The 25,762-nt window shown below is 34.8% G+C and overlaps 1 protein-coding gene across 3 annotated transcripts in view; it reads right to left on the bottom strand.

Moving 5' to 3' along the window:
* NAB1 (NGFI-A binding protein 1) overlaps nucleotides 1–25,762 on the bottom strand; it is a 41,931-nt gene that overhangs the window by 4,563 nt on the left and 11,606 nt on the right. For 2 of the 3 annotated variants that reach the window (XM_037523721.2, XM_054699938.1), the window contains exons 3-7: nucleotides 16,899–17,032; nucleotides 14,445–14,496; nucleotides 3,583–3,672; nucleotides 1,831–1,993; nucleotides 267–383 (exon numbers count right to left, since the gene is read on the bottom strand). In XM_037523721.2, coding sequence (XP_037379618.1) covers nucleotides 267–383; nucleotides 1,831–1,993; nucleotides 3,583–3,672; nucleotides 14,445–14,496; nucleotides 16,899–17,032 — 556 coding nt within the window. The remainder of the gene's footprint in view (nucleotides 1–266; nucleotides 384–1,830; nucleotides 1,994–3,582; nucleotides 3,673–14,444; nucleotides 14,497–16,898; nucleotides 17,033–25,762) is intronic. The other variant, XM_037523720.2, reaches the window with a different exon arrangement.

Here is a 25,762-nt window from a genome sequence, read left to right as displayed (position 1 = left end):
AAAGCCACCATTTTGGGCAAGTTAATCGAAATAATCTCAACCTTCACAAGTTTTTCCTGTCAGTTCTCTGGAATATCATGTTCTCAAAATGCCTGGTTATTATTAGACCAATCTAGCATTTCCAAGGGGAGAAAAACTGACTAGTAACATTGTTGGTACAGAATTTTCTTTTTCTTGGGGGCAGAGGGGTTGTGGGGAGGCAGGAGAAGAAAATTTAAAGATACTTTATTCAAGTGTCACTCTCTTATCCTATCCTACATCCTCACCTGATGAGTGGGACTTTGCCTCACTGGAGTACAGTCTATTCAGCTCCCCATCTACCACAAAATGATGGGGTTGTCTGTTCTGTAAGTTAGACATTCGGAGATTCAAAGGTCTTTCTCCTAATGAAAAGGAAAAATAAAACCAAATATGAACAACATTAAAAACACCCATGTTTTCTCTCAAAATAAATTTTCATACACTGTCTAATCATTCCTTACAAAGGAGTGATGAGGATAAATACACATTGAATAATTTAAATGATGGCTGGAAAATATTTTTTTTTTATTATTTTAATTTAGGAGGAAATTCTTCCAGGACATTTTTTAAAGAGCTAAACATGAATTAAACAAAAGACCGAGTTTCCAGTAAGCTCTCCAACTTTGGCATATAATACAGGCCCCTCTGTAAGGCTTTCTTACTAGTGCAACCATTTCCCCAAGGCATGTCATTAACCACATAATAACAAACACTAGAGAGACAAAGATGGCTTCAAGTCAAATGCCTATTATTTAAAAACAACAAGCAAAAAAATCCTCTGACAATTCCATGGAAAAATAGTTAGCACAGATATGGGGAAAAACTGCTTTATATACCAAACTATATTCTGCCATAGACATAAATCCACCTCACTTAGTAGACTGCTGCCCCACACTAAATTATTCTGGTGTCAAAACTTAGAGACTCATCAAATCTTTCGTTAATGCCTTTGATTGAGTCTGAACTGTTTAAGCATGAGTGGAGGAGTTAAACAAGACCTCAATTAGAAAGTGTCTATAATATTTTAGAAAAAAGAGATGTTGTTTCTTTTAAAATTTTAAAGAGTTTAAGAGAAAAAATTTCTAAGTATACATCACAAAATGTTTTCATAGAGACTGTAGGCCAATGTAAACCCTGAAACAAGTCAAAACTTTTTTGAGTCTCTCCATTCTTAAATTGTCTCTTCAAATCGCTATTCTCTGTCATAATACTTCAGAAGCAGTTACCATATTCTCTTAGGAACCAAATGTTACAAATTTCACATACAAATCTGTTTTTGAAGTCTAAAAAAATATGCAATGTTGATCTGCAGCTTTCAGTGGAGGAGGGGGGTATGGAGAAGGAAAGCTGTTGGGGTGAGGGTCACTACAATGGACTTTGGTGGAAGACCACTGGCATTTCAGTGGTGGGAGTGTTATGGTGACTACAATGTAGGGGGGAAATCCTAGACTGTCAAAACACTAGCAAGGATGTAAAACAGTATTTCCCATGGAATCCATTCCTTTGGGGAAAATGACCTGTACTATTTCCATCTCCCATTCCTAGCGAGCCTTTACAGAAGGCATGCCAATAACAGGCACCAGCTACTGTTTACGAGTAACAAGTTTAAAAGAAAAGTTTCTCAAATTAAATCTGCAGGATGAATTCTTTCCTTAGAAAAAAAGTATAATTTGAAAATTAATTTTGATAGGGAACTTATGAAATAATCTCTACAAAATATGAGATTTAAAAATCAGTACTTTTTTTTTTTCTCTTTGAAGTACACATAGTAGTAGGCTGAGAAGATGCAGTCATTGTAAAGATATGTACCTTGACCATCAGAGTTATCAGAAGTCAAGCCATTAGGGCTGTGCTCTTCCGAGCTCTGCCTGTAAAGTCCTGCAGACAGTCTTCTTTCAGTATGCTGCAGTCTCTCATAACCAGTTTGGGTGCAAAGGAACTCCATCTGCTTTGCCATCACCTTTTCAGGCTGCTAGTAAGTAAAGCAAAAATAAAATCAGTAACTAAAATATTCTAGATTTTTTAATGGCTTAAAGATGCCAATTTCAGACTCCAGCAATATATTTAGTATTCATTAAAATTAGTTCACACTTCATGTGTTATACACGTTCCATAAATATGCATAGATGTCTATATCATCATGTTAAAACAAAAAATGCTGGATTTTATACAAAAGAAAAAACCATTCTGCTCCATCCTATGAAGAGTATTTAATTTCAGCTCAAAAGCAAAATAACCTTTGCTTTGTTTTCCAAGGTACTGAGTGCTTTAAAAGACTTTTTTTTAAAAAAAGGAACCTCAGAGCAACAGCAACATCTGCTATAAAGTGCTTCTAACACATAGGGTGAAATCTTGGCATTTTTATTTTAGGATTTGGCACTACACAGACTCTGATATGATGACAGTATGTTTGGGGGAGAAAAGGTGTAAAACGGCTGTCTAGAAGAACAAGACAAACACACCTCCCACTAAAACTAAACAATGCAAATTATGCAGAAAAACATCAGTGCCAAGGAGGATCTTCACCTTCATCACGAAATGAAACTGCAGTATTTGCCAACCAATCATAAAAAGACATGTTTTAAAATACACAATTAGTTGGCTGACATATTCATTTATCACTGCATGTGTTTTTAAATCCCATCTTTATGCACTGCTCTACATTACTTATATGGATATTCAAAGCAGTGTATTTATGTTATTTTGCCAAGGAGATAATAGTCAGAATGCAGACATGAATCACTACCATGCTATATAAAAGAGTAGTATAAGAAATTCATTACAAGAAATTCTGATTCACAATAGTAAATATCAATATGTGAAATTAACTCATAGAATAGAATATAAGCTTGATTTTCTGAATAAACTACACCAGAACAAAGGAACCATCACGTCAATTCACTTAACTTGTTACTAATTAATTGTTACCATTTCAGAAAGATTTTTGAAGAGTAAATGTAGTCTGTATTCTCTGAACACGATGAAACAAAAGTTGACACTACTAAATTTGACCACAAGCAATCGCTAAGGAGACAATCAACAACATAAAACTTACGGTGCTTTCTTAAAGGTGATGCTTGCAAAAATGATTTTTAAAAATGTTAATTTCAGTGTACACAATTACCTTGATAGCAAAAGTACCTGAATGAAGCTACATAATTTATTTTTCATTATACATGAACTGAAATGATTTAACAACAGTCACAATGCTGACAATTAATATTTTATTGAGAACCAGGACAGTTTTATCTCAGAGTTGTATTACACAGTTATAATCAACATGGCTGTTTTTCTGCTAACAAATTACTTGTTTGAGTTTTCATAATTACAGAATCTGCTTACTTCCTATAAAGAAGAAAGAAGCTGTACTATATCAGACTCTTCTCATAAATAAACCAAATCAAACCAAGTTGTTATTGCTATCTTATTGATATATCTGAGGTTCAGATATTTTAAAACAACCAGAGATAAATTTAGTTCTTGAATATTTAAAAACTGATGCCAGTTGAAGCAGCCATTTATTTTTAAACCTACAGACATTATGAAATACTAACTGGTTACCTGAGCACTAAGAGCAGCGAGTTCTTCACTCTTAGCTTTAGCCTGCTGGAAGAGAGTTTGCACAGAGTCCTGAAAATCTGGAAACCCATCCTGTTGGTCAAAGAATACGCTTTTACTTAGAGTTTATAAATTAAATAATCACACTACCAAAAAATTAGAAAATAAAGTCAAACACCTTAATTACAATTAAGATTTTAATGTGCATTATTTCCTGTTATGGAAATAATTGTCTTTTATGTCTTTCATTATTGTCTTTTATGGTACAATTACTTTATTTCTATGGTTGAAGCCTCAGTAAAAAGGCTAATGCAGAATTAAAAGATCATACTTCCAGTGTTTTACATTGGAATGCAGACTTCATGATCATTGATAACAGTTATCTAACATTTCATGTAACATTTTATCTAGTGGTTCAACTATTTAACCACTATCTTTTTACTGGATATTTAATTCTTTTCCTTATTTTTGGTATTAAGAAAAAACATTACAAAATATTTTAGTGGAAATACCATTTCCCACAGTGTGGGTTATCCAATACACAGAATCCCAGAAATAAAATAATTGCAAAGGGATGAACACGTTTGTGTCTTTCACATATTTTCCCCAAGGGCCTTTACTGGTTTAGCGATAACGCGTAAGTAAGCAACATGACAGTTACCTTGCCGAAACTGCATGATGTTGTTTTCTTAATTTCATCAATTTATATTTTTGTATTAATATTCAAACAGATTTCAAATTTTGCATATGGTAGTTGTATATACTTATACTTTAATTTTGCAATATCGTCTATGACCATAAGGTTTAGAAAGATACTAGAGATATTTGGTAAGAACTCAAAACTACCCTCTAGATTTTTCTAAAGGTTTTATTTTGCTATTTGTTCTTCAAATTTTACTCTCTAACCCATCTAGAATTTATGAATTGTTGTATGTAATGAGGTCAAGATCCAAAGTTAATTTTCTTTAAAGTGCTACCTGATAATCCCAGCTGACTTGTGATTCCTTATATAAAAAATAAAAGTAAGAGAATTCATCTATTAGGGTAGTTGTGAAGACCAAATGAGATAAAGAGATGCCTTCAGCATCTAATAACTGCTAAATAATAACATCTATATCTGCTAAATTTTTAAATTAAAGAGAGACTATTTGGGATACTCTACTTCCTGGAGAACACTTCAACTTAAATTATTCCCATTTTATAATTTAGATATATTAGTGCTGGGCCTCCCCGGTGGCTCAGCGGGTTGCGCGCCCCGCTGTGAAGCTATCTGCAGTCTCTGCAGTGCGGGTTCTATTCCCAGCCGGCCAGGGAGCAACCCATATGGCGCAGCAGACGTCTCCTGCCTCGCCCGCTGCTCCCCTCAGCAGTGTCTTTGGTCCGTCTGCCTGTTCTGCTCCCCACTTTGTCTCTGATGAATTCTCTCACCCTCCCGTGCCTCTGACCTGTATCCCAGTTCTTGTATAAATAAATAAATCTTTAAAAATAGATATATTAGTGCCTATCCACCTATTACTTTTTTTCAAGGTTTATTTTTTCCACCATTTATTACTCCACATGAAGTTGACATCGACAAATATGTTAGATAACCATGATGGTATGGTTTTGGTAACTTTACTAGTGGAGTTACTTTACTAAACTACTAGTGGATTCCTTGCAGAAACTGTCATTACCCTCCAAACATTTCTCCCCTTGTTGATAAGCTCTGTATCTGTAGCACAGGGTGCATCATTAAAAATCAATGTTCTCACAACAGCACAGCAGAAGAAAGATGTAATAACAACGTATTCTACTACTGTGTTTGAAAAAACTGGTTTAAAAATTTTTCTCCATCAGTATCTTTTAAAAAAATTATTTCTCAGGGCCTCCCTGGTCATGCAAGGGGTTAAGTCGTAGCACTATGAAGCTATCCACAGCCACTGCAGCACTGCACAAGTTCGATCCCTGGCTGGCCAGGGAGCTAACCCACAAGGTGCAACAGACCTCTCCTGTCTCACCCACTGCTCCCCTCAGCAGTGTATTTCAGTTAATCTGCCTAATCTGTTCCCCACTCTGTCTCTGGTGAATCCTCTCACCACCCCCCATACCTCTGGCCTGTACCCAGTTCTTGTATGCATAAACAAACAAATCTTTAAAAAAAATTACTTCTCTACTTTAGATGGCATGTTTTCAAATACTTCACCTACCAAAATTCATTTCCTAAATAATTTGCTACTTTTTAAATTCAAAGACATGAAATAATTAGTCAAGAGCAAACAAAATTGACAACTTAGTCTTATGTAGCTTTATGGTGAGTTAATATACAATGGGCACTTTTAAAGTAGTGAAACTGACCACCTTCCTAGGTTCTTACAAGACTGAGGACCCTGGGCTTAGAGAAATGCATGGAATATAACCATTAAGGGAACTACAATGAGTTTTATACAAGCATATACAATCTAAATCTGAATAAAGTGTTATTTTTCTTAGTCTTTCCATTTTTCTTTTAAGTGTTTAGCCCAAAAAGCCCAATGTTCTCTTTAGCAAACTCTCCTAGTTCAATGAGGTAAGCTAGTAGATGACTTAGAAAACAACAGTATAAGCAGCTATCATTTTGCAGGTATCTACAATATACCAGTTCCTGACAATGCTTGATAGTTTATGTAAATTACCTCATTTAATTCCCATAACAAACCACCCTGATTTTCCCTCATTTTATAACTACAGACACTGGCCTCTAAGTCTATGCTCAAACCATAAAACCCTAGCATTACTGCTACCTTAATACAATTCAACAGAAAATAGAAGCATTTTTCTTATAGCTCTGTTTTTCTTTTTCATGAAGATTTATTTACTTATGCATACAAGAACTGGGGTATAGGCCAGAGGTGTGAAGGGTGAGAGGATTCATCAGAGACAGAGTAGGGAACAGAACAGTCAGATTGACTGAATACACTGCTGAGGAGAGCAGTGGGCAAGTCAGGAGAGGTCTGCTGTGCCATGTGGGTCTCTTCTCTGGCTGGGGATAGAACTCGTGCTGCAGTGGCTGCTGATAGCTTCACAGGTTGTATCCTAACCCCTTGCGCCACCAGGGTGGCCCCCAGCTCTGTTTTTCTTAAGCTGATCTGACTTCAACTCTGTGATTTGAGCTAAGTTCACAATTCACTTCTACTATTAATTTGCTGTGATACTGGACAGACTATTTTATCTCTCTTTTTCCTACTCTGTAAAACAGGCATGACAACAGTTCCCAGCTAACTTTAGAACCATTCCAAGGAAGCAAGAAATTCATGAGAAACACTAAACACAGTGCTTGGCACACAGAAATTCCCCAATAAATGTTCATTATTAAGCTTGCCCAAAAGCCACTAGATTTAATCAGAGTAAAACAGATAAATGCTGTAGGTGACTTACTTATTTCTATGATTGGAAGAATAAAATAAACCTTACAGATATTTACAAAGTATCTTAGCGAACGAGTAAAGTAGACATTTAGATTAAAACCAGCAAGAGAATACTGACTATAGTGGTGGGGAAATGAAGAACAATGGAAATCGGGAAACAAAAATACCTTGCTCGCCTAACAGGTTCTACACTTTATAGCCAATACACAATTAAGGAAACAATGAGTATCCTGCCTTCCTAACAAATGCAGTCTAGAGAGGTAAATGGACAAAGAGATCCAGAGCACAGCAGAGAACATGACATTAAGAAAACTTCCCAAAGAGTACACTGAGACTTGAAATAAGGGTTCTCCATGGAAAGAGAGGAGCTTATATAAAGGCCTAGAGGCAAAAATAAGATATACTTGAGAAGCTGGAAAGTAATGTAGCTAACATAGGAAATTTACTGAGAAAGAGGAGTGTTAAGAAAAGTAGAATACACAGGACCAGATCCTGTGAGGACTTGGAAATCAGATTAAGAATTTAAGATTTTATCTTAAATACAAAGAGAAGCCACTGAAGGTTTTAGGGAAGAGGCTAATAAATCAGATCTGCATTTTACAGAAAGCCCAGTCTGAATGTAATGGAGATAATATGTTGGGGGGCAAGGTTCAAAGTTGGTCTCAGTGACATGGTTAGAAAGCTATGGTGGGGCCTCCCCGGTGGCGCAGCGGTTGAGCGCTGGGTTGCGAAGCTGACCACAGGCCCTGCAGCGCCGGTTCGATCCCCGGCTGCTCCCCGGCCACCAGAGGGTCCCACATGGCGCGCAGACTTCTCCTGCCGCCTGCTGCTCCCCTCAGCAGTGTACTCCAGTCCTTCTGCCTTCTCTGCTCCCAGCTCTGGCTCTGGTGAATTCTCTCACCCTACCGCGATTCTGACTGTACCCAATGCTTGTATAAATAAATAAATAAATTAAAAAAAAAAAAAAAAGAAAGCTATGGTGAAGGCAGAAAACAGTGGCCTGGCCCTGGACAGCAGCAGATACCAAAGAAATACATGAATTCTTGAGCTATGGCTTTGGCAACAGGGAATTTGGTGATAATAGTCACTAAAACAAGGAATCAGGACCAAGAGGTCTGAGGAGGGAGTAGAAAGCTGATGAATTTAGTTGGAGACATTTCCAGACAGACCTAGTGGTGAGATGTCCGTATTGATAAGCTCAGTACACAGGTACTCAGATTCTGGAGCCTAGGGCAAGATCAGGGCTGAAGAACCAGACTGGAGAGTTCCAATTCATCAACAAGCCTTGAATCCAGTGTGCCCATCTGGAACCTCCAGTATCTCAATATAGTTTTTGAAGGGGATTACCAAAGGAGAAAGTGGGGATCTAATATTCTCATTTTCAGAAGTAGATGTGAGGTCTCAGACAGGAAAGTTAACCTCATTATTTCTAGAGTTGCCAATTTTTAAGGGCGATGAAACCATTTCCTTTACCTGTCCTAATGGAGATCTCTGAGTGTTAAATGAAGGAACGCAAATGATAAATCTTGGGGAAAAAACACTTTCCTATACAAATAAATGGTGCCACCATTGTCAGGATTACTTAACTATGAAAATATTGAAAAGCTGGAAGGTAAAGTTTCAAACTCTGCATGTGAAAGTTTCTGGAATATGGACACTGCTTCATCATTAATGAGAAATAAAAGCACACAATAAGTAATAAATCACAATATCTAAGTAACCAGTGGTCTCTGCATCTGGTTATACTAGTCATTATGATTTTCTCTCATAGTCTTTGACAGCTCACCCTGGATGAAAAGCTGCAGGACTGGGCAGCTATCACTTCGTGACATAGAAAGTGGGTTCGAGGTACCCAAAATATGTGACTGAGAAATAAGAGTGAGAACATTCCCAAGAAGCTGCTTTCTTCCACATTATGTTTGGTGCAGGACCTTTGTATATGTCTCTCAAGGTTTTTTCCTAGGAACCAGCTGTACCATGCTATGAGCAATTTATCTTCATGTCATATTCTTGGCTGCTGTCATTAATCACAGTGTTTCCTAACTGGTTTGACTCTGGATCTGAGCACTAAGAAAATAAAAGATTTAGGGTAGAATGCTATTCATGACCTAATTACTCTTCTCCCATTGGTATCCACCCTAGTAACTCTTCATCCTTTCTGCCAAGTATCAGCTAGCTGCTTCAAGCCACAGCTTAGCCCTTTAAAATGGTTTGCTCCAGCAGATGTTGTCAGCTGCACATGTGCATTTTCCTTTTCTCTACTCACACTTTCTATATGAATAGCAGATTGTAAAGCTTCTGTTTTTCTGATCCAAGGGGAAAAGTCTACATCTAATTAAACCAGCTTTCTTTTCAACAAGCTTAGTAACAGCGTGGGAGGATATTCTGACCCTCTTCCCTCCCCCGCTCCTCAATCTCTCACTCCCACCCTGTTGGAACTGCTAGCAGATGTTTCCTTGTAAGTCTTTTCTTCTTCAAGCCCCAATTCTCTGACGTTCTGGTCTCTATTAACAAACTTCATTTCTTTCATCCAGTTATTTCTGATTGCTTTGCACTCCCAGCCCACACAGGATCAAGAATGCTGTCACCTCCCATCTCTTTGCTAGTCTCCAGCCATTTAAGTGAACAAAGAAAACTTAGAGATGAGACATGAATAGGTAACAGTCCACAAAGTTACCATCACAGTTGTGGTGGCTGTTTCACCTAGCCTTCCTCTCTATTAAAATATAACACTAGAGGTAATGGCAGGGTTTGTTTTGGAACATGATAATGTTCTTAATCAAAATGAAAGCATATCAGTTGAATCCAGTTAAAACTAATGTTTAAAAAAATTGAGGGGATGACAAGAGTGACAGCGACTTTGGCTCTTGATTGTTCATTTCCTTTACCTAGCTGTCAAACTGTCTCGAAAACTTTCTCACAGGTAGAGTACAAGAAAGTCAGGCTTATTTTTAAAACTTACTCTTTATCTCCCCAACAGATTTTCCTCATTCTAAGCTATTAGTATATCGAATAATAATGTCTTATATTTAAACATTTTGTAATTTGCCATTCAAAACTTACTGGCTAAACTTCATTAGATTAGAAAATGACAACTGCCCCTCTCTTCCCCCTTCTACAAAGACACCCAGTCCTGAGGAAGACTTCATACTATACAAGTAGGAGGAAAGGTATAATCCCAGTAGTGTTTTCCATACCTAAGGAGTTTTGTGAATGCTCATTAGCACCAGGATGGGAGTACTGCTTTAAGTTTAGGAGTCAGACATAGACCTTAGGCCCCAGCTTTGTTAATAGATAGCAATGTGGCAACTTGGACAAGTTTACCGAGTCTGGCTGGGTTTCTCCTTGGCTGTAAAATCATAAAGCCTACATAAAGAATAAATAAGAAAGTTTATAATAATGAATTTCAAATATATAAGAGGGATAGGCACATTATAGATTCAATAATAAGGAGTTCTAACAAATGCCATAAAGCTAGATTTGGGGGGGGGTGTCTCTGATAAAAAGCAAAAGTGAAAATAAACATAATCCATTTTCATTTTAGTTAAGTCTTTATATTCTTGGTGGACAAATATTCACCTAGATTGGGAAATATTTTCCAGACCTCATTTACTATCATACAGGACTGATGAGCTGCTTTCCCTAAAGGTTTCATTCCAAGAAATGGGTTTTCCCAAAAGCCTCCCCAAATGATCGGATGTCTTTTTTTTAATCTCATATATTCTAAGAATTAAAGAAATAAAGTTTAATGTCGCTGTTGTTTTCATGTTTAATATGCCCTATAGAAAGGAGTGCTATTTAAGGGCAACAGATTCTCCTGAGTACTTCAATATAATGTGTATCCTGACTCAAACAAAAAATAACTAAAAAAATAGCTAATGAGTCTTAAGGGGGAACAACTATTGCTGAGTAAGAGCACTGCAGGTTAAAAAAATCAGATAAGGGTTCACCTTTCCCACACACACCAGGAAAATACAGCGTTGAGTAAAAAAGTTTTTAAAAAGCTTTAAGAAAGTACTAGGTTTTATTAGAGAATCCTAATGAACTGATAATGGCACACAAGAAAATGTTTCTTTCCCTTACATGTCTAATTATTTTCATGCCATTTCTATTTTACATACTGGACATTATATTTCATTTAATGTAAAAATTATTAAGATTAAAAAAAAGTAACTTGGCATGATTCCTCATTGGTGTTATCAAAGAGTTGAGGAAAATAAAGATGAAAAAGAGAAGAATAAATGATCTCATTAATTTGGGTCTAGCAATTAGGAATTTACAATGTGCTAAACTCAAATTTATCATTATATTAATTCTAATAGAGAATTAAGAATCACAAAATAAATGATTCAAATGAAATAAGAGAAACAGCATGTTCAAAAAAATTCTAAAATCTTTCTAGTATTACTTATAAAGTTCTTTGTTTCAGTCACATATTCTGGACAAACTGGTCTCACTGTTCTCTAAACATGCCCACTTTTTTCTTGCCCAAGCTAGTCTATCTTTGTAATATCTCCCTGCCCACCACCACAATTCCCTACCTTCTGAAATTCTACCTTTCTTTTAAAATCCAACTCAAATGGTAATTCTTCAATAGAGTTTCCCCTAATCTTATCTAATGCCAGAAACTCTCGCCCTCCTCACAGTCACAAAGGAGACAGATATAAATAGAAGACTAATACTTAGTGAAAAGTTTTCATACAGGAGTAGTAACCTTGTACAGCCAATATTAACTACCTCAACATAAGCTTCCAAAACCAAACATTCAGCTCCTGTATCTCAACTTTCACTTAGAATTTATACAAGGATTTATGCCAAAATTGCCCACATATACAGTATTGCATATTTTGCAAAGTATTACACGTGTGTGGGTAGGTATACATGCACGCATAGCAAACACATGCATGCTTTGAAAAGATGCCTGCAATACATAAGTGCTTCAAAAACTATGTGAAACCAAAACAAATTTAATAGCAAACCAACAAAAATTATTAAACTACTGTCCTATTTAGTTTTGGGAAACAAAATCAGGAGTATAGAGTTTATAAAATTATTTAAAAAAGCTTGGGGTTGATTAGTCATTTAGTTTCATTTAGGAAGGATTAGGGCTGTTATTCACAGAAAAAGGAAACACTAATTATCTTAATTTTAAATCCAGAAGTGCTCAAATAGTTTTGTGAAATCTAATAAAACAATAAACTAACGATATAGAGCTACAATTCAATTATTTCTAGAGAAATACATTTAATGGACTAGAAGGGTCACATCTAAAGCTATCATCCAACACTCTGAGCTACTGAAAAGAAAATAAGAATACTGTAGTTGGATATAAAAAGCAAATTTGCTTAAATTTCATATTAGGGTCACTGAAAGGTCAAAAAAGACTTGCCAATAGAGTCTAATAAAAATAAAAACTACAGCTTTTTTGTGTGTTGTCCTTAAATAGCACTCCTTTCTATAGGGCATATTAGACATGAAAACAACAGCGATATTAAACTTTATATCTTTAATTCTTAGAATATATGAGATTAAAAAAAAGACACTTGATCATTTGGGGAGGCTTTTGGAAAAACCCATCTCTTGGAATGAAACCTTTAGGGAAAGCAGCTCCTCAGTCCAGAAGATTCATAATCTCAAATTTCATTGTTGAATAGTGACCACTGAAGCTAAACACAAAAAGGAAAACTGGACTTAAATGAGAGAGCACTGTGATCATAATCACATGGAGGGCAACAATGAGAAAGAAATAAGGATGTCAATTCTAGCCTAGTAACTATTTTTCCTGGCCAGTGGGTAGGTTTATAACCCTCTTTCCTTTAAATCCTCCAATGGCAAATGTCTTCTGAGCAGTTTCTATGATTATCTCCATCCCTTTCAGTGGCAGAATATACTAATAGCTATCTATAAAACATTTTTCAATGTTCTTTTAGATAATTCTAACAAAATTTTTGAGTGGTATCTGAGTTTAACCCATCTTAAACATTAATCCACAGCTAACAGAGGTAAATCTAAGCATATATAAACATACTTTTTAAATTTGTGCCCCTTTTTTTGAACAAAATTCTTCTCTTCTTTGAGAACCATTGCTTTAGGCTGAAGTTTTGAAATGTTAAAGATGCTTATCTATAATCATTCATTATTTCATCAAACACACTTTAAGTGCAAAACTGAATATAAAGCAAATGGGTACATTTGGGGAGCTGACCCACATGGCACAGCAGACCTCTCCTGTCTCACCCGCTGCTCCCCTCAGCAGTGTATTTCAGTAGATCTGCCTGTTTTGCTCCCCACTCTGTCTCTGGTGAATCCTCTCACCCCCCCATGCCTCTAGCCTATACCCCAGTTCTTGTATGTAGAAATAAATAAATCTTCAAAAAAGAAAAAAAAGAAAGAAAAAAAGAAAGAAAAAGCTCTAGATAGGGAAAGAGTGAGTACAAAGGCACAAATGAGTCTGGCTTTTTCCAGGAAGAGAAAGTTGGTGAGCGAAGCTGAGTCACAGTAAGAATGGGAAATATACTAGCAGACAATGTTAGAGATGCAAGCCATAGTTAGATTATGTAGTGTCTTAGATGCCTCAGGAAAAAGTGTAGATTTTAATCTATGTACAGTAGAAAGCTATTGGAAAGATTTAGCCAAGAAAGGGATTTATGTATTTGTAACTTCAGCTTTGATATGAAAGATTATTTCATATAGATAGCACAGGTGCTAAGAATAATTTGATAATGGAAATTTAGGGCAGTCAAACATAGTTTACTGGCTTTAACTGAAAGCATTATGAAATTAAATAATGGGTGGCTAAGAGAGTACCAATCCACACACCCCCATCCAAACAAACAAACAAACAAAACAGAACAAAGAAAGGAGGAACATGGATCAGTAGAATTTCAAATTTCTCCACTGGCAGACTAGCCTTTAAAAATGTGTTCAATCCAAACAAAGCAACAGTAGTAGTTCTGAAGCCATTCTATAGTTCTGGGAGCGCTAATAAAAAGCACATTTTCCTTGCTTAATTCCACTTACCACCTATAGGTCTCAAATCAAGAGTATCTCAACCATAATCCTCTAAAATAGATTTTAATTACAGTAAGGTCTCTGTAATTTCAAGCTAAATTATCATTTCTCTCTTATATTTAATATAAAGTTAATTAAATTTTAGCTCCTCTGAATGTATTTGAGAAGGTGACCAATGACTTAAATAAGATTATAAGAGATATATTTTAATCACTAGAACATTAAAACTGTAAAACAGAATTTACAAATAAACTTTTGATAAAGTGATTGGACATTAATCTCATCATTCTACTAAAAACATTCTTAGTATCCTCAGTTCAAATTACTATAAATACGTCAAAGCAACAAATTCTATGTATTTAAAAATTCTATAATTCACTTTTTTTTAATAAAGTTTATGGATCACACTTTTATTTTAGATTCAATTAATAAGCAAGTATCAGCAAAAGAAAATATGATATTTATTCTTACCTCCACTTTAATTCTCTTCGGGGATAATTCATCTCTTTCTCCACATTTTGACCTGAGGGGAATAAGAGAGTAATAACCTCTGAGAAGGTAACAAATTTTATACAAAAGGCATTTCAATCTATAAACTTCCACCAAATACAACATCCTGAAATCCTGACACCAGAAACAAGAAATTCACAATGAATGTGAACAATAAAAATGAAACTTTTCATTATTTCTAAATTAACATTAGGGAAATAACGCAGACACAATTATACTATATATTTTAAGTCACTACCTAAAAGTCACTATCTAAGGAATCTCCATACAGAATTTCTCAGAAAATAGGTAATGATTATCACTTAATAGAAAAGGAAAAAAGTCAAGAAGATTTAGTCCGACACATCTTTATGGATCAGTAGGCGCATCAGGATAAAATGACAAAAATGACCATATAAATGCTTAAGGTCACATTAGATTAAAATATATTTGTTTGTATATTGAAACTACAGATGCATTTTCCCTTTATGTAGTGATCCCTTTCCTGAAAAACTATCCAACAGTGGAATCTACACATATATGAAATACAACTGCCAATTAAACTATGAAAAGCCATCAATTTTAAGTTACATATAACTTAACATAGAAGATGTTAAAATGTGAAAATACATCTCAGAATGAAAAAAAGTGTGATATGTATGATGTTATTATTAAGGCGGTATATAATGACAAAAGACTAGGAAAAACTCCAGTAGCCCATCAATAGGGGACTGGTTAAATGAATCATGGTATATCCATATAATGGAGTATCATGCAGCTACTAAAAAATAAAAGAATAAGAAAGCTGTATACTGACTAATATAGTGAGATCTCTAAGACATGTTAAAATAAAAGCAAAATACAGAAAAATGTGCTTCTTACATATTATTTTTGAAGAAAATGAGAAAATATATTTATAATTGCATGTGTATAAATAAATTCTGAAGGAAAACTATAATCACTAAACAAATAAAACTGTCTAAAGTGGAGAAGAACAGGATAAAAAAAGGACATTTTTGTATTATCTGTTTACATTATTTTGGCATCTACATTATGTAAAAGTGTCATGTATTTAAAAATATATTAAAATTTAAAAATCAATATGAATCTAAATATTAGAGGAAATGCTAAAATATGTTGAAAGCAACTGCTTCTAGGGCATGAAATTCAGAATGGGGAGGGAATAGGGCAAGGAAACTGCTGAGTTTCATTATAAGGTTTGTGTCCTTTAGGGACTCTTAATTCATGTACCTGTATTACTTTGTTTAAAGAAAATTATTGAAATAAAGTACTCGGAAAGAAAATGTTGTATAATACGGTGAAGAAAATGAAAAATTACTAAATTAGTTCTTGATTACCCAACTCCTTTTCTTGCAAATAATCTTACAATGTTGCTATATATTCTTACTTTTCATTCAGTGGCTGTAATTTTACTCGTCAGTTTCTAAATACAGAGGCTCTAAATATGATAGAAAACAAGGCACTTTAAGTTAGGAAAATAATGGTGATAACAGCAAATGCATTTATGGTGGTTTTCAAACTTGAATATGCACAAGAATCATCTGGGGTGCTTGTGAAAGTTTGGATTCCAAGACTCCATCCCCAGAGGATGTGATTTATTAGGGCTGGGGAGGGTGCTTAGGAGGTGGATTTTCAACAACACTCAGTTACTTTAAGGCAAATGGTCAATCTGCACCCACTCAGCTGTGACAAGCACAACTCATGGTGTGCAGGAAACTGGGGTCCACGTGCAACCAATGAACAAAATCAAAATAGTCTGTACTCACAGACAGGTTTAGGGTTCAAATGAGAATAAAATGAACAATAAATTGTGTGTTTTTCTGTCTCTGGTAAATCCTCTCACCACACCCCCCTCCCCCACACCCCAGTTCTTGTATGCATACATAAAAATAAATCTTAAAAAAAAATATGGTGTTTACAGTAAATTTTAAAATCATCATTGCTTTTCAATATTATGTTTTTATTTCAAAAGCATGTTTCACGTTCGCTTGCTAGTAGTCAAGTCAGTGTATCTTTTTTTTTTACCTTTCAGCTAACCTCACTAGAGTGTAAAAACACCTTTCAAAGGGAACCACTTTGCTTCTTCAGAGAGTTCAACAAGTTCATATACCTAGTGTACAGTAAGTTTGTAAGTGCTGACTAACAAAATCTCATCTCCATTCTCAAAACCAAACCAAACCAAACCAAACCAACCAGAACAATGTAATAATGCCAGGAAACAATGTTTTTTAAAAGACAGACAAAAGAGAATAAAACAAAACAACAAAAACCACATTTGCAGTAGCTTTGAAAAGTTACTTCATGTTTTAATTTTAAAGAACTATAATCACACTTCTACTTTTTCAGAAACGCTTATATTCTATGAATGGATAGTGTTTCAAGCTCTATTTCTATCAAGCAATGCAAAACACTTACTTGGTGGTTCTGTAAGTATATTTATAGGTGACTTCTCGAGAAATCTGCCTAGCCAGGGCAAAAAGTTCATCTCTTCTTGTCAGCAGGGCATTATCCTTCACACAGAGTTGAGCGGCAGCTTCATTAACAGTGAGCTGCATATCCAAAATACAGTTTTAACAATGAGAGACATTTCTTATTTCATCAATATGTAAAATATAAGAATTTCACATCATTATATAACAAAGCCATAAGTTATAAAGATCAAGCTGATCTTTATTCCTAATTTATTCCTAGCCTGATGCTAAATTTTAGGGAAAAAAATCAAGTCATTTAACCATCTCTTACAACTTAAACCAACAGTCACCTTGATTTTATTTATAAGCTTTACTTATTTTTGTCTAGGTATGAGGGTTTATGGAAAAAGGAAAAATTGCTCTGCATCTCATTCTTCTAAATGAAAAACCAGGTGATTTTGGAGTATACAAAGTTGACATCTTTTCTCAATGTGTTATGTTAGTATACATCGTCTAACAGATTTTTTTTTCAATGTGAACAAGAAAATTCTTAGGAAAGAAAAAAATGAAATGAGTTTAGTTAAACATTAATTCAACTAGTAAAAAACATAATTATCACAAATTAATATTATAATGGAAAATTATTAAAATGGAAAATATTAAATGGAGTCATTAATCTAAGATATGTCTAAATCTATTCTTTCATCTAAGTGATAAATAATGTCAATAAAGAACTGCTAGTTGGCCAAAACCCTTGTACTAAATTTAAAATAGCAAATGTTATCTTAAACTCAAAACCTGAAATTGTTCAATAAACCTGAAAATGTTTTTTCACATAACTTTTAAAAATATTTATTTTGGAGAAGAATTGGGGTGTAGGCCAGAGGTTTGGGGGAGTGAGAGGATTCACCAGAGACAGAGTAGGGACCAAAACAGGCAGATCGACTGAAACACACTGTTGAGGGGAGCAGCGGGCAAGATAGGAGAAGTATGCTGTGCCATAGTGTACATACTCAACACTTAGGCCACCAGGGAGGCCCCTTCATATATTTTAATTTACACTAGATGTAGGGATTTGGCAGATAGTGTATCAAATATTTTCAACATACTCATTCAACATGATTGTTGACAAAGAGAATGGGAGTTGATGACAGACATATCTGTGATGAGTCCTGCTCCTTCACTTACCAGTTCTGTGACTTTGGACGGGCAAACACACATTTCAGAGCCTCAATTTTCTCAGAGGCAACAGTTTTGCTACTTAAGACATCAATATTCCATTGTAGGAAAGAGCAGTTTTTTTTTAAATCAACCACAGTGTCATTCTGGACATTAAACTACACCCAGTTTTTCATGTACTAAATAAAGCAAACTACAAAGAATATTCTTAAATGTGCATCGTTGTGCATATATTCATTTATTTCCTTGGAATAAATTCCTATACATTTACATAGTTCACACCAAATTACACTCTAGAAAAGCTGTTCCAAATCTAAATGCTACCAACAATTATAGTCAATTTTCCAGAACTTGAACAATTGTGATTATTATCTTTTGAAAGGTTTACCTATTTGATTTGTCATCAATGACATTTGGCTTATACTTTGCTTTTTTTTTTAACTGTAAAACTGAGCTTTTTTTAAAAAAAAAAAAGTCTTTAACTTTTAAACAGCTTGCTCATGGCTGTTGTTTCTCCTATTACAATCCTGTTTCCTGGGGACTTTAGGAGTTTATGTATTAACAGCAGTAACTCATTATATGTAGAGCTTCTTGTTATTGGTTTTGGTACCCATAGTTTGTCATAAGCCTTACAATTTTTGTCTTGAGTACCACACAGAAACTCCCTTCTCATCCTAAAAATGTGTAACAATGTTCTCCTATATAATATAGCAGTTTTGTTTTTTCTTTTTAAGTATTTAACCCATCTAGAAAATTATGGTATTATGTAGATATAATGCAGATATAAATATCTAACATCCTCCCCCTATGAAATTTACACCGGCTTATTTTGATATAAGCAATTTGGCTACTTTAAAGTAGCCCTCCCCCCCCCTTTTTTTTTTCAGCCCTCCTTTTTTAAACCCAGTCTTGAATACAAAAGAGTAATTGGAGAAATAATTTATTTTCAGTCTTCTTCTTCTAAAGAGGCATAAAAAAAATAAAGTTTCCCTAAGTATTTTTGGTATGGTACAATGTTATTGGAACTAAAAGTGAAATATACTTTGAAAGAATGATTTTCTAAATAAACTTCATTTTTGGCTTAGCAGTAGCTACAATAACACTGAAGACCCTATCTGAATTATTTTTTATGTAGCTGCTTCCTTTTTGTTCTCATAAATCTAAACTACTACGGAGAATTTCTGATTGTCAGTAAGATGTTCTAATTGATATTTTAGAGGTACAGTTTATGTATAACCATAGAAAATAACTTTTCAACATAAACTAGAAACAAAGTTCTAGTCTTCCATCATCTTACTAGAAACCAAGAAAAACAAACATAACACATTCTTGTTATTGATTTTAGGTTCCAGCAGTCTCTAGGACTTCATGTAGAAAAACTGAGGCTACAGAAGTTATTACAGTTCACCCCAAGTTGTAATAATAAGTCGATTCATGAAGCTTTCCCCTAAAAAATGTATGTTCTTTCAGTGTTATCCAGATTTCATTACCCCAGCTGTTAATAATTAAATCAATAGCTATTATAATTATATTTTAAAAAGAAAAACAGTGTATGTATTCCAAAAACAGTAATTGCTCACTGTAGCACCAAGCCAGTTTTTAAGAAATTATAAGTTTCTAATTTTGTCAAAAGCATAAAATAACAAGATACTCTCCCTTACTGGTTTAGTTACTTCCTCTTCTCCATGGTTAAAAATAGCAAAATTCCATTTATATTTTCATGTGAACAATTTCTTAAAGTTATCTATCATTTTCAACTAGACAAAAAATTTTTAACTGGTAGTTAAAATTATAATTTTTAAAAATCAAATGATTGTTACTTCTGATTAAGTATTGTTAGCATAAAAATACAATGGAATGCTGTGTGCCAGGGAGACTAAATGACAATCTAGACTTTCATTTCCAGCATAGGGAAGGCTAGGTGCCACCACTGCCCCCTCTCACAGAAAGCAACTAAAAATGCTGGGTTAAATAGCAAGGGGGAAATATTATTTTAAATGAATCCATGAGTCAGCAAAAAAAAAAAAAAAAAAAAGAAAGAAAACTATTCCTGTATTCCTGGCAAAATGAATGAAAACAACATCTCAAAGGAGTAAGCTGAAGATAGTTGCTAAACCAGATAAACTTGAGTTTCACTCTTCATAGCCTCATGGGGTTGCTGAGTATGAGAACAATCGGAAAAGCCCCAAATCCACCAAAGATGAGGATTTTAACTCTCTGTAGGGAGATAAAGCTGAAACCACAAAGCACTACAATCCCAGTGAAAGGCTGAATTAGGAATATATCTGTAGCTCCAGGTATATTCTGTCATGAACCTTGTAACTGAGTGGGAGAGAACAGAAGATACCCTTGATATTTCACAAGTGTAAAGCAGCCCTCACATGGGCTTTCTGCCCTTATTCATAACTAAGTGGGCTGAGAATTATTTTCATAGGGCATCAGAGTTGTAGTGTGCAGAGTGTAGATACCTGATGGAAGCAAAAGCAAATAATCTTTGGATGCATCCATTTTGCTCTTAGGTCTCAAAAACACGAGTTTGTAGATAGAAATCATAACAAAAGTAAAAACCAGTTGAAACAATGGATAGCAGAATCAAATGCTCAAAGACTTTTTTTAAAGAAGGGTGAAAATATGACTAAAGAGTCTAAAAGACAAAGAAAAATTAAGAAATCAGAAGGAGAGAAGAAATTGGGGCAGAGGCAAACAGATTTCAAAAGCAAACAAAAATTAGATAACCACTGACTCTTAAAACACAGCAATGAAATATTCAAGTCAATGAAATAGTATCTTCAATTACTAAAGGAAAACAACTGATACTATAGAACTGAATACTCAAAATAAACCATTAAGAATGTGGTAAATTAAAGACATTTTCCAGTGGGGTGGGGAAGGACAGTGAGTCTGCCACAAGAAGGTCTTCATAAGGAAAGGTCTTCATATGCTACATGATCTGCTTCAAGTTAAAGAAAACAAATTCCAGAAGGTAAATCTGAGATACAGAGTGCAAAATGGAAATAAATTCAAAATATTAGCCACCATAATAAATGTAAATGGACCAAATGTTCCACTTAAAAGACAGGAGAATATAAGATTGGAGTTTAAAAAATCCAACCACTGGTATTTACAAAAAATGTATCTAAAACATGGATTCAAAAGGGCCAAAAGTGAAAGAATGGAAAGAACATGTAATATTACTAATAAAAAGAAAGCTCATGTACTTACATTAATATCGGACAAGAAAGATTTTTATTTATTTATTTATTTATTTATTTAAGATTTATTTATTTATTTTATTTATTTATAAAAGCACTGGGTACAGTCAGAAGCGCAGGAGGGTGAGAGAACCCACCAGAGCCACAGCGGGAGCAGAGCAGGCAGAAGGACCGAAGCACACTGCTGAGGGGAGCAGCGGGCGGCAGGAGAGGTCTGCGCGCCATGTGGGACCCTCCTCCGGTGGCCAGGGAGCAGCCGGGGATCAAACTGGCACTGCAGAGGCTGCGGGCAGCTTCGCAACCCAGCGCTCAACCGCTGCACCACCGGGGAGGCCCAACACAAGAAAGATTTTTAAAGCAAAATGCATTATTAAAGATTAATAGTTGCTACATAATACAGAGAAACATATAATTTCACCATCACAGCAGATGACTTTAACATATAGTTCTTAGTTACTAATAGAGCAGACTACACACACACACACACACACACACACACACACACGTACATATTATAGAAAATTTAAAGAGTTAACAAGATTGTTAAAACAGACACACAGGAAATACTAACATTAAATGAAGATGAGACTATTCCCAGGCACATTAAAAACATGATAGCATACTGGGCTATAAATAAAATTTCAGTGAATTTTAAAGGTTGGCATCATGCAAATCATGTTGACTGACCAAAATGTAATTCCGTTAGAAATCATGAAAAAGCACTAAGGGGAAAAAAGCCTCATATTTCGAAAGAAACAATACTTTTTTTTTTTTTTTTTTTTTTAATAGAGGCATGCTTTATTTATTTGTTTGCTGGTTTGTTTGTTTGTTTTGTTTATACATGCACTGGGTACAGTCAGAAGCGCGGGAGGGTGAGAGAATTCACCAGAGCCAGAGCGGGGAGCAGAGCAGGCAGAAGGACCGAAGTACACTGCTGAGGGGAGCAGCGGGCCGCAGGAGAGGTCTGCGCACCATGTGGGACCCTCCTCCGGTGGCCAGGGAGCAGCCCGGGATCGAACCGGCGCCGCAGAGGCCTCGGGCAGCTTCGCAACCCAGTGCTCAACCGCTGCGCCACCGGGGAGGCCCAAAGAAACAATACTTTAAATAACTAATGGGTCAGAAAAGAAATCACAAACAAAAAGAGAAGTAATCAGAATTGAAAAACCACCTTCATATCAAAACACAGGGAATAACAGTAATTCCATATATACTGAGAAAATACAGCCTTAGAAATTACAGGCAGCTTGCATTAGGAAAAAAATATTTAAACTAAGCACCCACGTTAGAAAATAACAGTAAAATAAACTGTAAGAAAGTAGAAATACACACACACACACACACACACACACACACAGAATTACTCAATTAAAAAGGCAAAAGTTGTTTCTTCAAAAAGATCAGAGATCAATAGACTTTTTCTGTAAAATGTCAGGTAGTAAATATTTTAGGCTTTATAGGCCAAACAGTCTATATTACAACAAATCAACTCTGAGACTGTAATTCAAAAGTAGCCACAGACAATAGCAAACAAATAGGTATGGCTGTATCCCAATAAATGTTTAACTGCAAAATGAGGAGAAGGCAGGCCAGGTGTGGCTTCACAGGTTCTACTTTGCCGATCTCTCAAAGAGATTAATAAAACTGACAAACTCTGAGCAAGATAGACTGGGAGGGGGAAGAGGAAAGAGATAAATGGACCCAAAAAAAGCCCTAAAAGCTATAAGTAACTTTACGCTACTAAGTTTGAAAAATCAGATTAAATGAACATTCTTAGAAAAATATAAATTACCAAAAGTGACCCAAGAAGAAAGAGACTAATCTAATAATCCTATTAGTTTACAGGGACAATTAGTCCCATAACACAGTTCTAAAAATCATCAGAAGAAAATGTCTGGCACTTCTTTTCAAGTATGAAATGCTGAAATATATCCATTCTAAGTTGACTGTTATGTATTATACAGCATCATAACTTACTAATAATGTGTCCAGTAAGGCTAAGGGCTTCCCAGATTCAACATTCTTCCTCACTTAAAACTGAGATTGCTGGATGCCTTGGAAACATCCAGCCTTGAATTCTCAACACCAGGATGGAAAAGGACCTAAATTTGCCATCATTGTTTACTCTATGAGTAGGTCTACAACTTACCCATTGATGCTAGATCTCCCTCTCTCCCCCTTCCCATCTTTGAGTTATAGAGGTGTCAGAAATTTGCTACTGGCTGACAAATATAAAAGCTTTTACATAATATAGTGTCTTGCTGTGGTCAACTTTCAGTTTATCTGTCCTCATCCATTCACTGATTTAAGATCTGATGTGCATGGCTTGCCTAGTTTACCATCTGCTAACATACCTTTGGAGAAAGAGAACATTCTGCCTGCTTGAGCTTTTTCCTAATATAAGTGCTTACAGATTTGCCCCTTGGCACATGCTCTACACTAATAGAGTGATTCTGAGCCTCAGCCCCTCACACTACCTTTATAGTCTTGACTCCTATAAAGCAAGTCATGCTAAACCAAGTTGGAAGACTATTACTGATTCTTTAAACTAAAAAAAAAAAGGTCTTTATAACAATGATTCATTCCAGAATTCTTATAGTATATATTTAGAAACAAGTATAAAAATGCCTACAAAATAGAGAATCTTATGTACTTGTGAGAGCTGAAAAAACATTTTTAGGTGTAGATAACTTCTTGATTTTCATCCACTAGTGACCTACATACAATTCTATGGCTTAAAAAATTAAAAGATGAGTAGCCATAGAGTTTATATGAAGAAAATGCTCAGAAATACTGCTGGCAGTGAATTATGGATGTGTCATATTTCCTTATTTGGAAATTGAGGACAAACTGGTAATATTCTTTAATCTTAAGAATTTATAAAAACAAAATTATTTCACTCCTATTGCTGTAACATTTAAAAGGTACATTAAAGAGTACCTTCTTTAATTCCCTCAGGATTTGTAATTTCCATCAAGTTCTGAAGACAGCTTTCTGATTCATAAACTCCTATCCTAAACTATATTATTGGATCATATTCACAACTTGAGTTACAAGTAACAAGTGGTCTAAGTTAAGTTTCAAAAACACAGCCACATTTTCCAAACCCCCACCCCCACATCTCAGCCTACTGGCATTCATTTTGAGTGTTCCCTTATTTTGGGAAACCCACGATGGTCTCATTACTTAAATACCATCTGTACCTATTTATCCAAAGATGTAAAGAGCCCCTTAGCAAAAGCCAAGTGTGAAATAATTTGTTTCGGATTTTTTTTAAGTAGGGTAAGATTTTTCTTTTAAAAAGTGAGGTTGACTGAGTTTATTAAAGTCATCTCTTTAAAATACTTCTGCTTTGATAAAAATAGATCTTTTGATTCAACTTTGCATTTCATCTACTATGATTTTAAAATAATATGAAAACTGGATTAAAGCATGAAACTAAAACTGCCAGCCTGTTTTGTCCTTTGTTTTCTAATAATGGCAACTCTAATAGCCTTTTAGTAGATTCACTCTATTGGTTCATAGATTATGCAAGTGCCAAAGTGTATGTGAACTATTATGCTAACTATGTTTTCTAGACCTACTTCACAAATTCTTCTGTTATTGCCTAACAGTCATATATAGCAACTGTAAAAGGATATGTCTGAAATAGATCAAATCACAGATTTATTGTAATTAATTTTGCTACCCAAAATTTTGATCTTAAGCATCAGCATCTATTCATATCTAAACTCATGTATTTAAAAAGATCAGATGGGGAAATTGCTGAAAACAAGATTAACTTAAAAAAATCAGTCAGTGATAGCAATTTTTAAAAAGTGGGAAAAATTAATTTACAATTCAATCTTCTTCATTTCTTATATATCTGTCTCTCCTATATAAATCAATTTATATCCTATAGATATTTAACACACATATATAATACAGACAATCTGACCTAACAAGAAATGTGCAGAACCTATGAATAAGAACTATGTACTTACGGAAGAATGTAACAGATCTAAATACTACACATTTTATATAACTATGTGAAAGCTCTCATTGTTGTAAACATGTCATTTCCTTCCAAATTAACCTATACTTTTAAGGCACCAACAGAAATTTGGAGAAAACCTGATAAATGTATTAAAATTTTTATTTCTAAGGAAATATACTTAAGATTACCTTAAAAAAGAGAGAGACAAACTGCAAAACAATATTACTGAAATGGCACTCTACCTATTCAGATACCAAAATATAAAGCTGCAGAAATTAAAGTAACTATATTGGTGAAGGAACAGACTAACGAAATCAAACAGGGCAGATCAATTAGTATGATTTCATAAAAATAAAATTTCACATGACAAAGCATTTGAAAAATCAAAGGACAAATGATAATCTGGGAAAATGTCTACTATTTAAGACAAAATGTTAATAACCTTAAAACACAAAAAGTTCTTACCATTCAATCTTTTTTAAAGTAAGACAAACAACTCAAACA

Source organism: Talpa occidentalis, unplaced genomic scaffold, assembly GCF_014898055.3.
Source record: "Talpa occidentalis isolate TD23 unplaced genomic scaffold, MPIMG_talOcc4v2.1 talOcc4.3, whole genome shotgun sequence".
NCBI lineage: Eukaryota > Metazoa > Chordata > Mammalia > Eulipotyphla > Talpidae > Talpa > Talpa occidentalis.
This window is presented reverse-complemented; position numbering and strand designations above follow the sequence as displayed.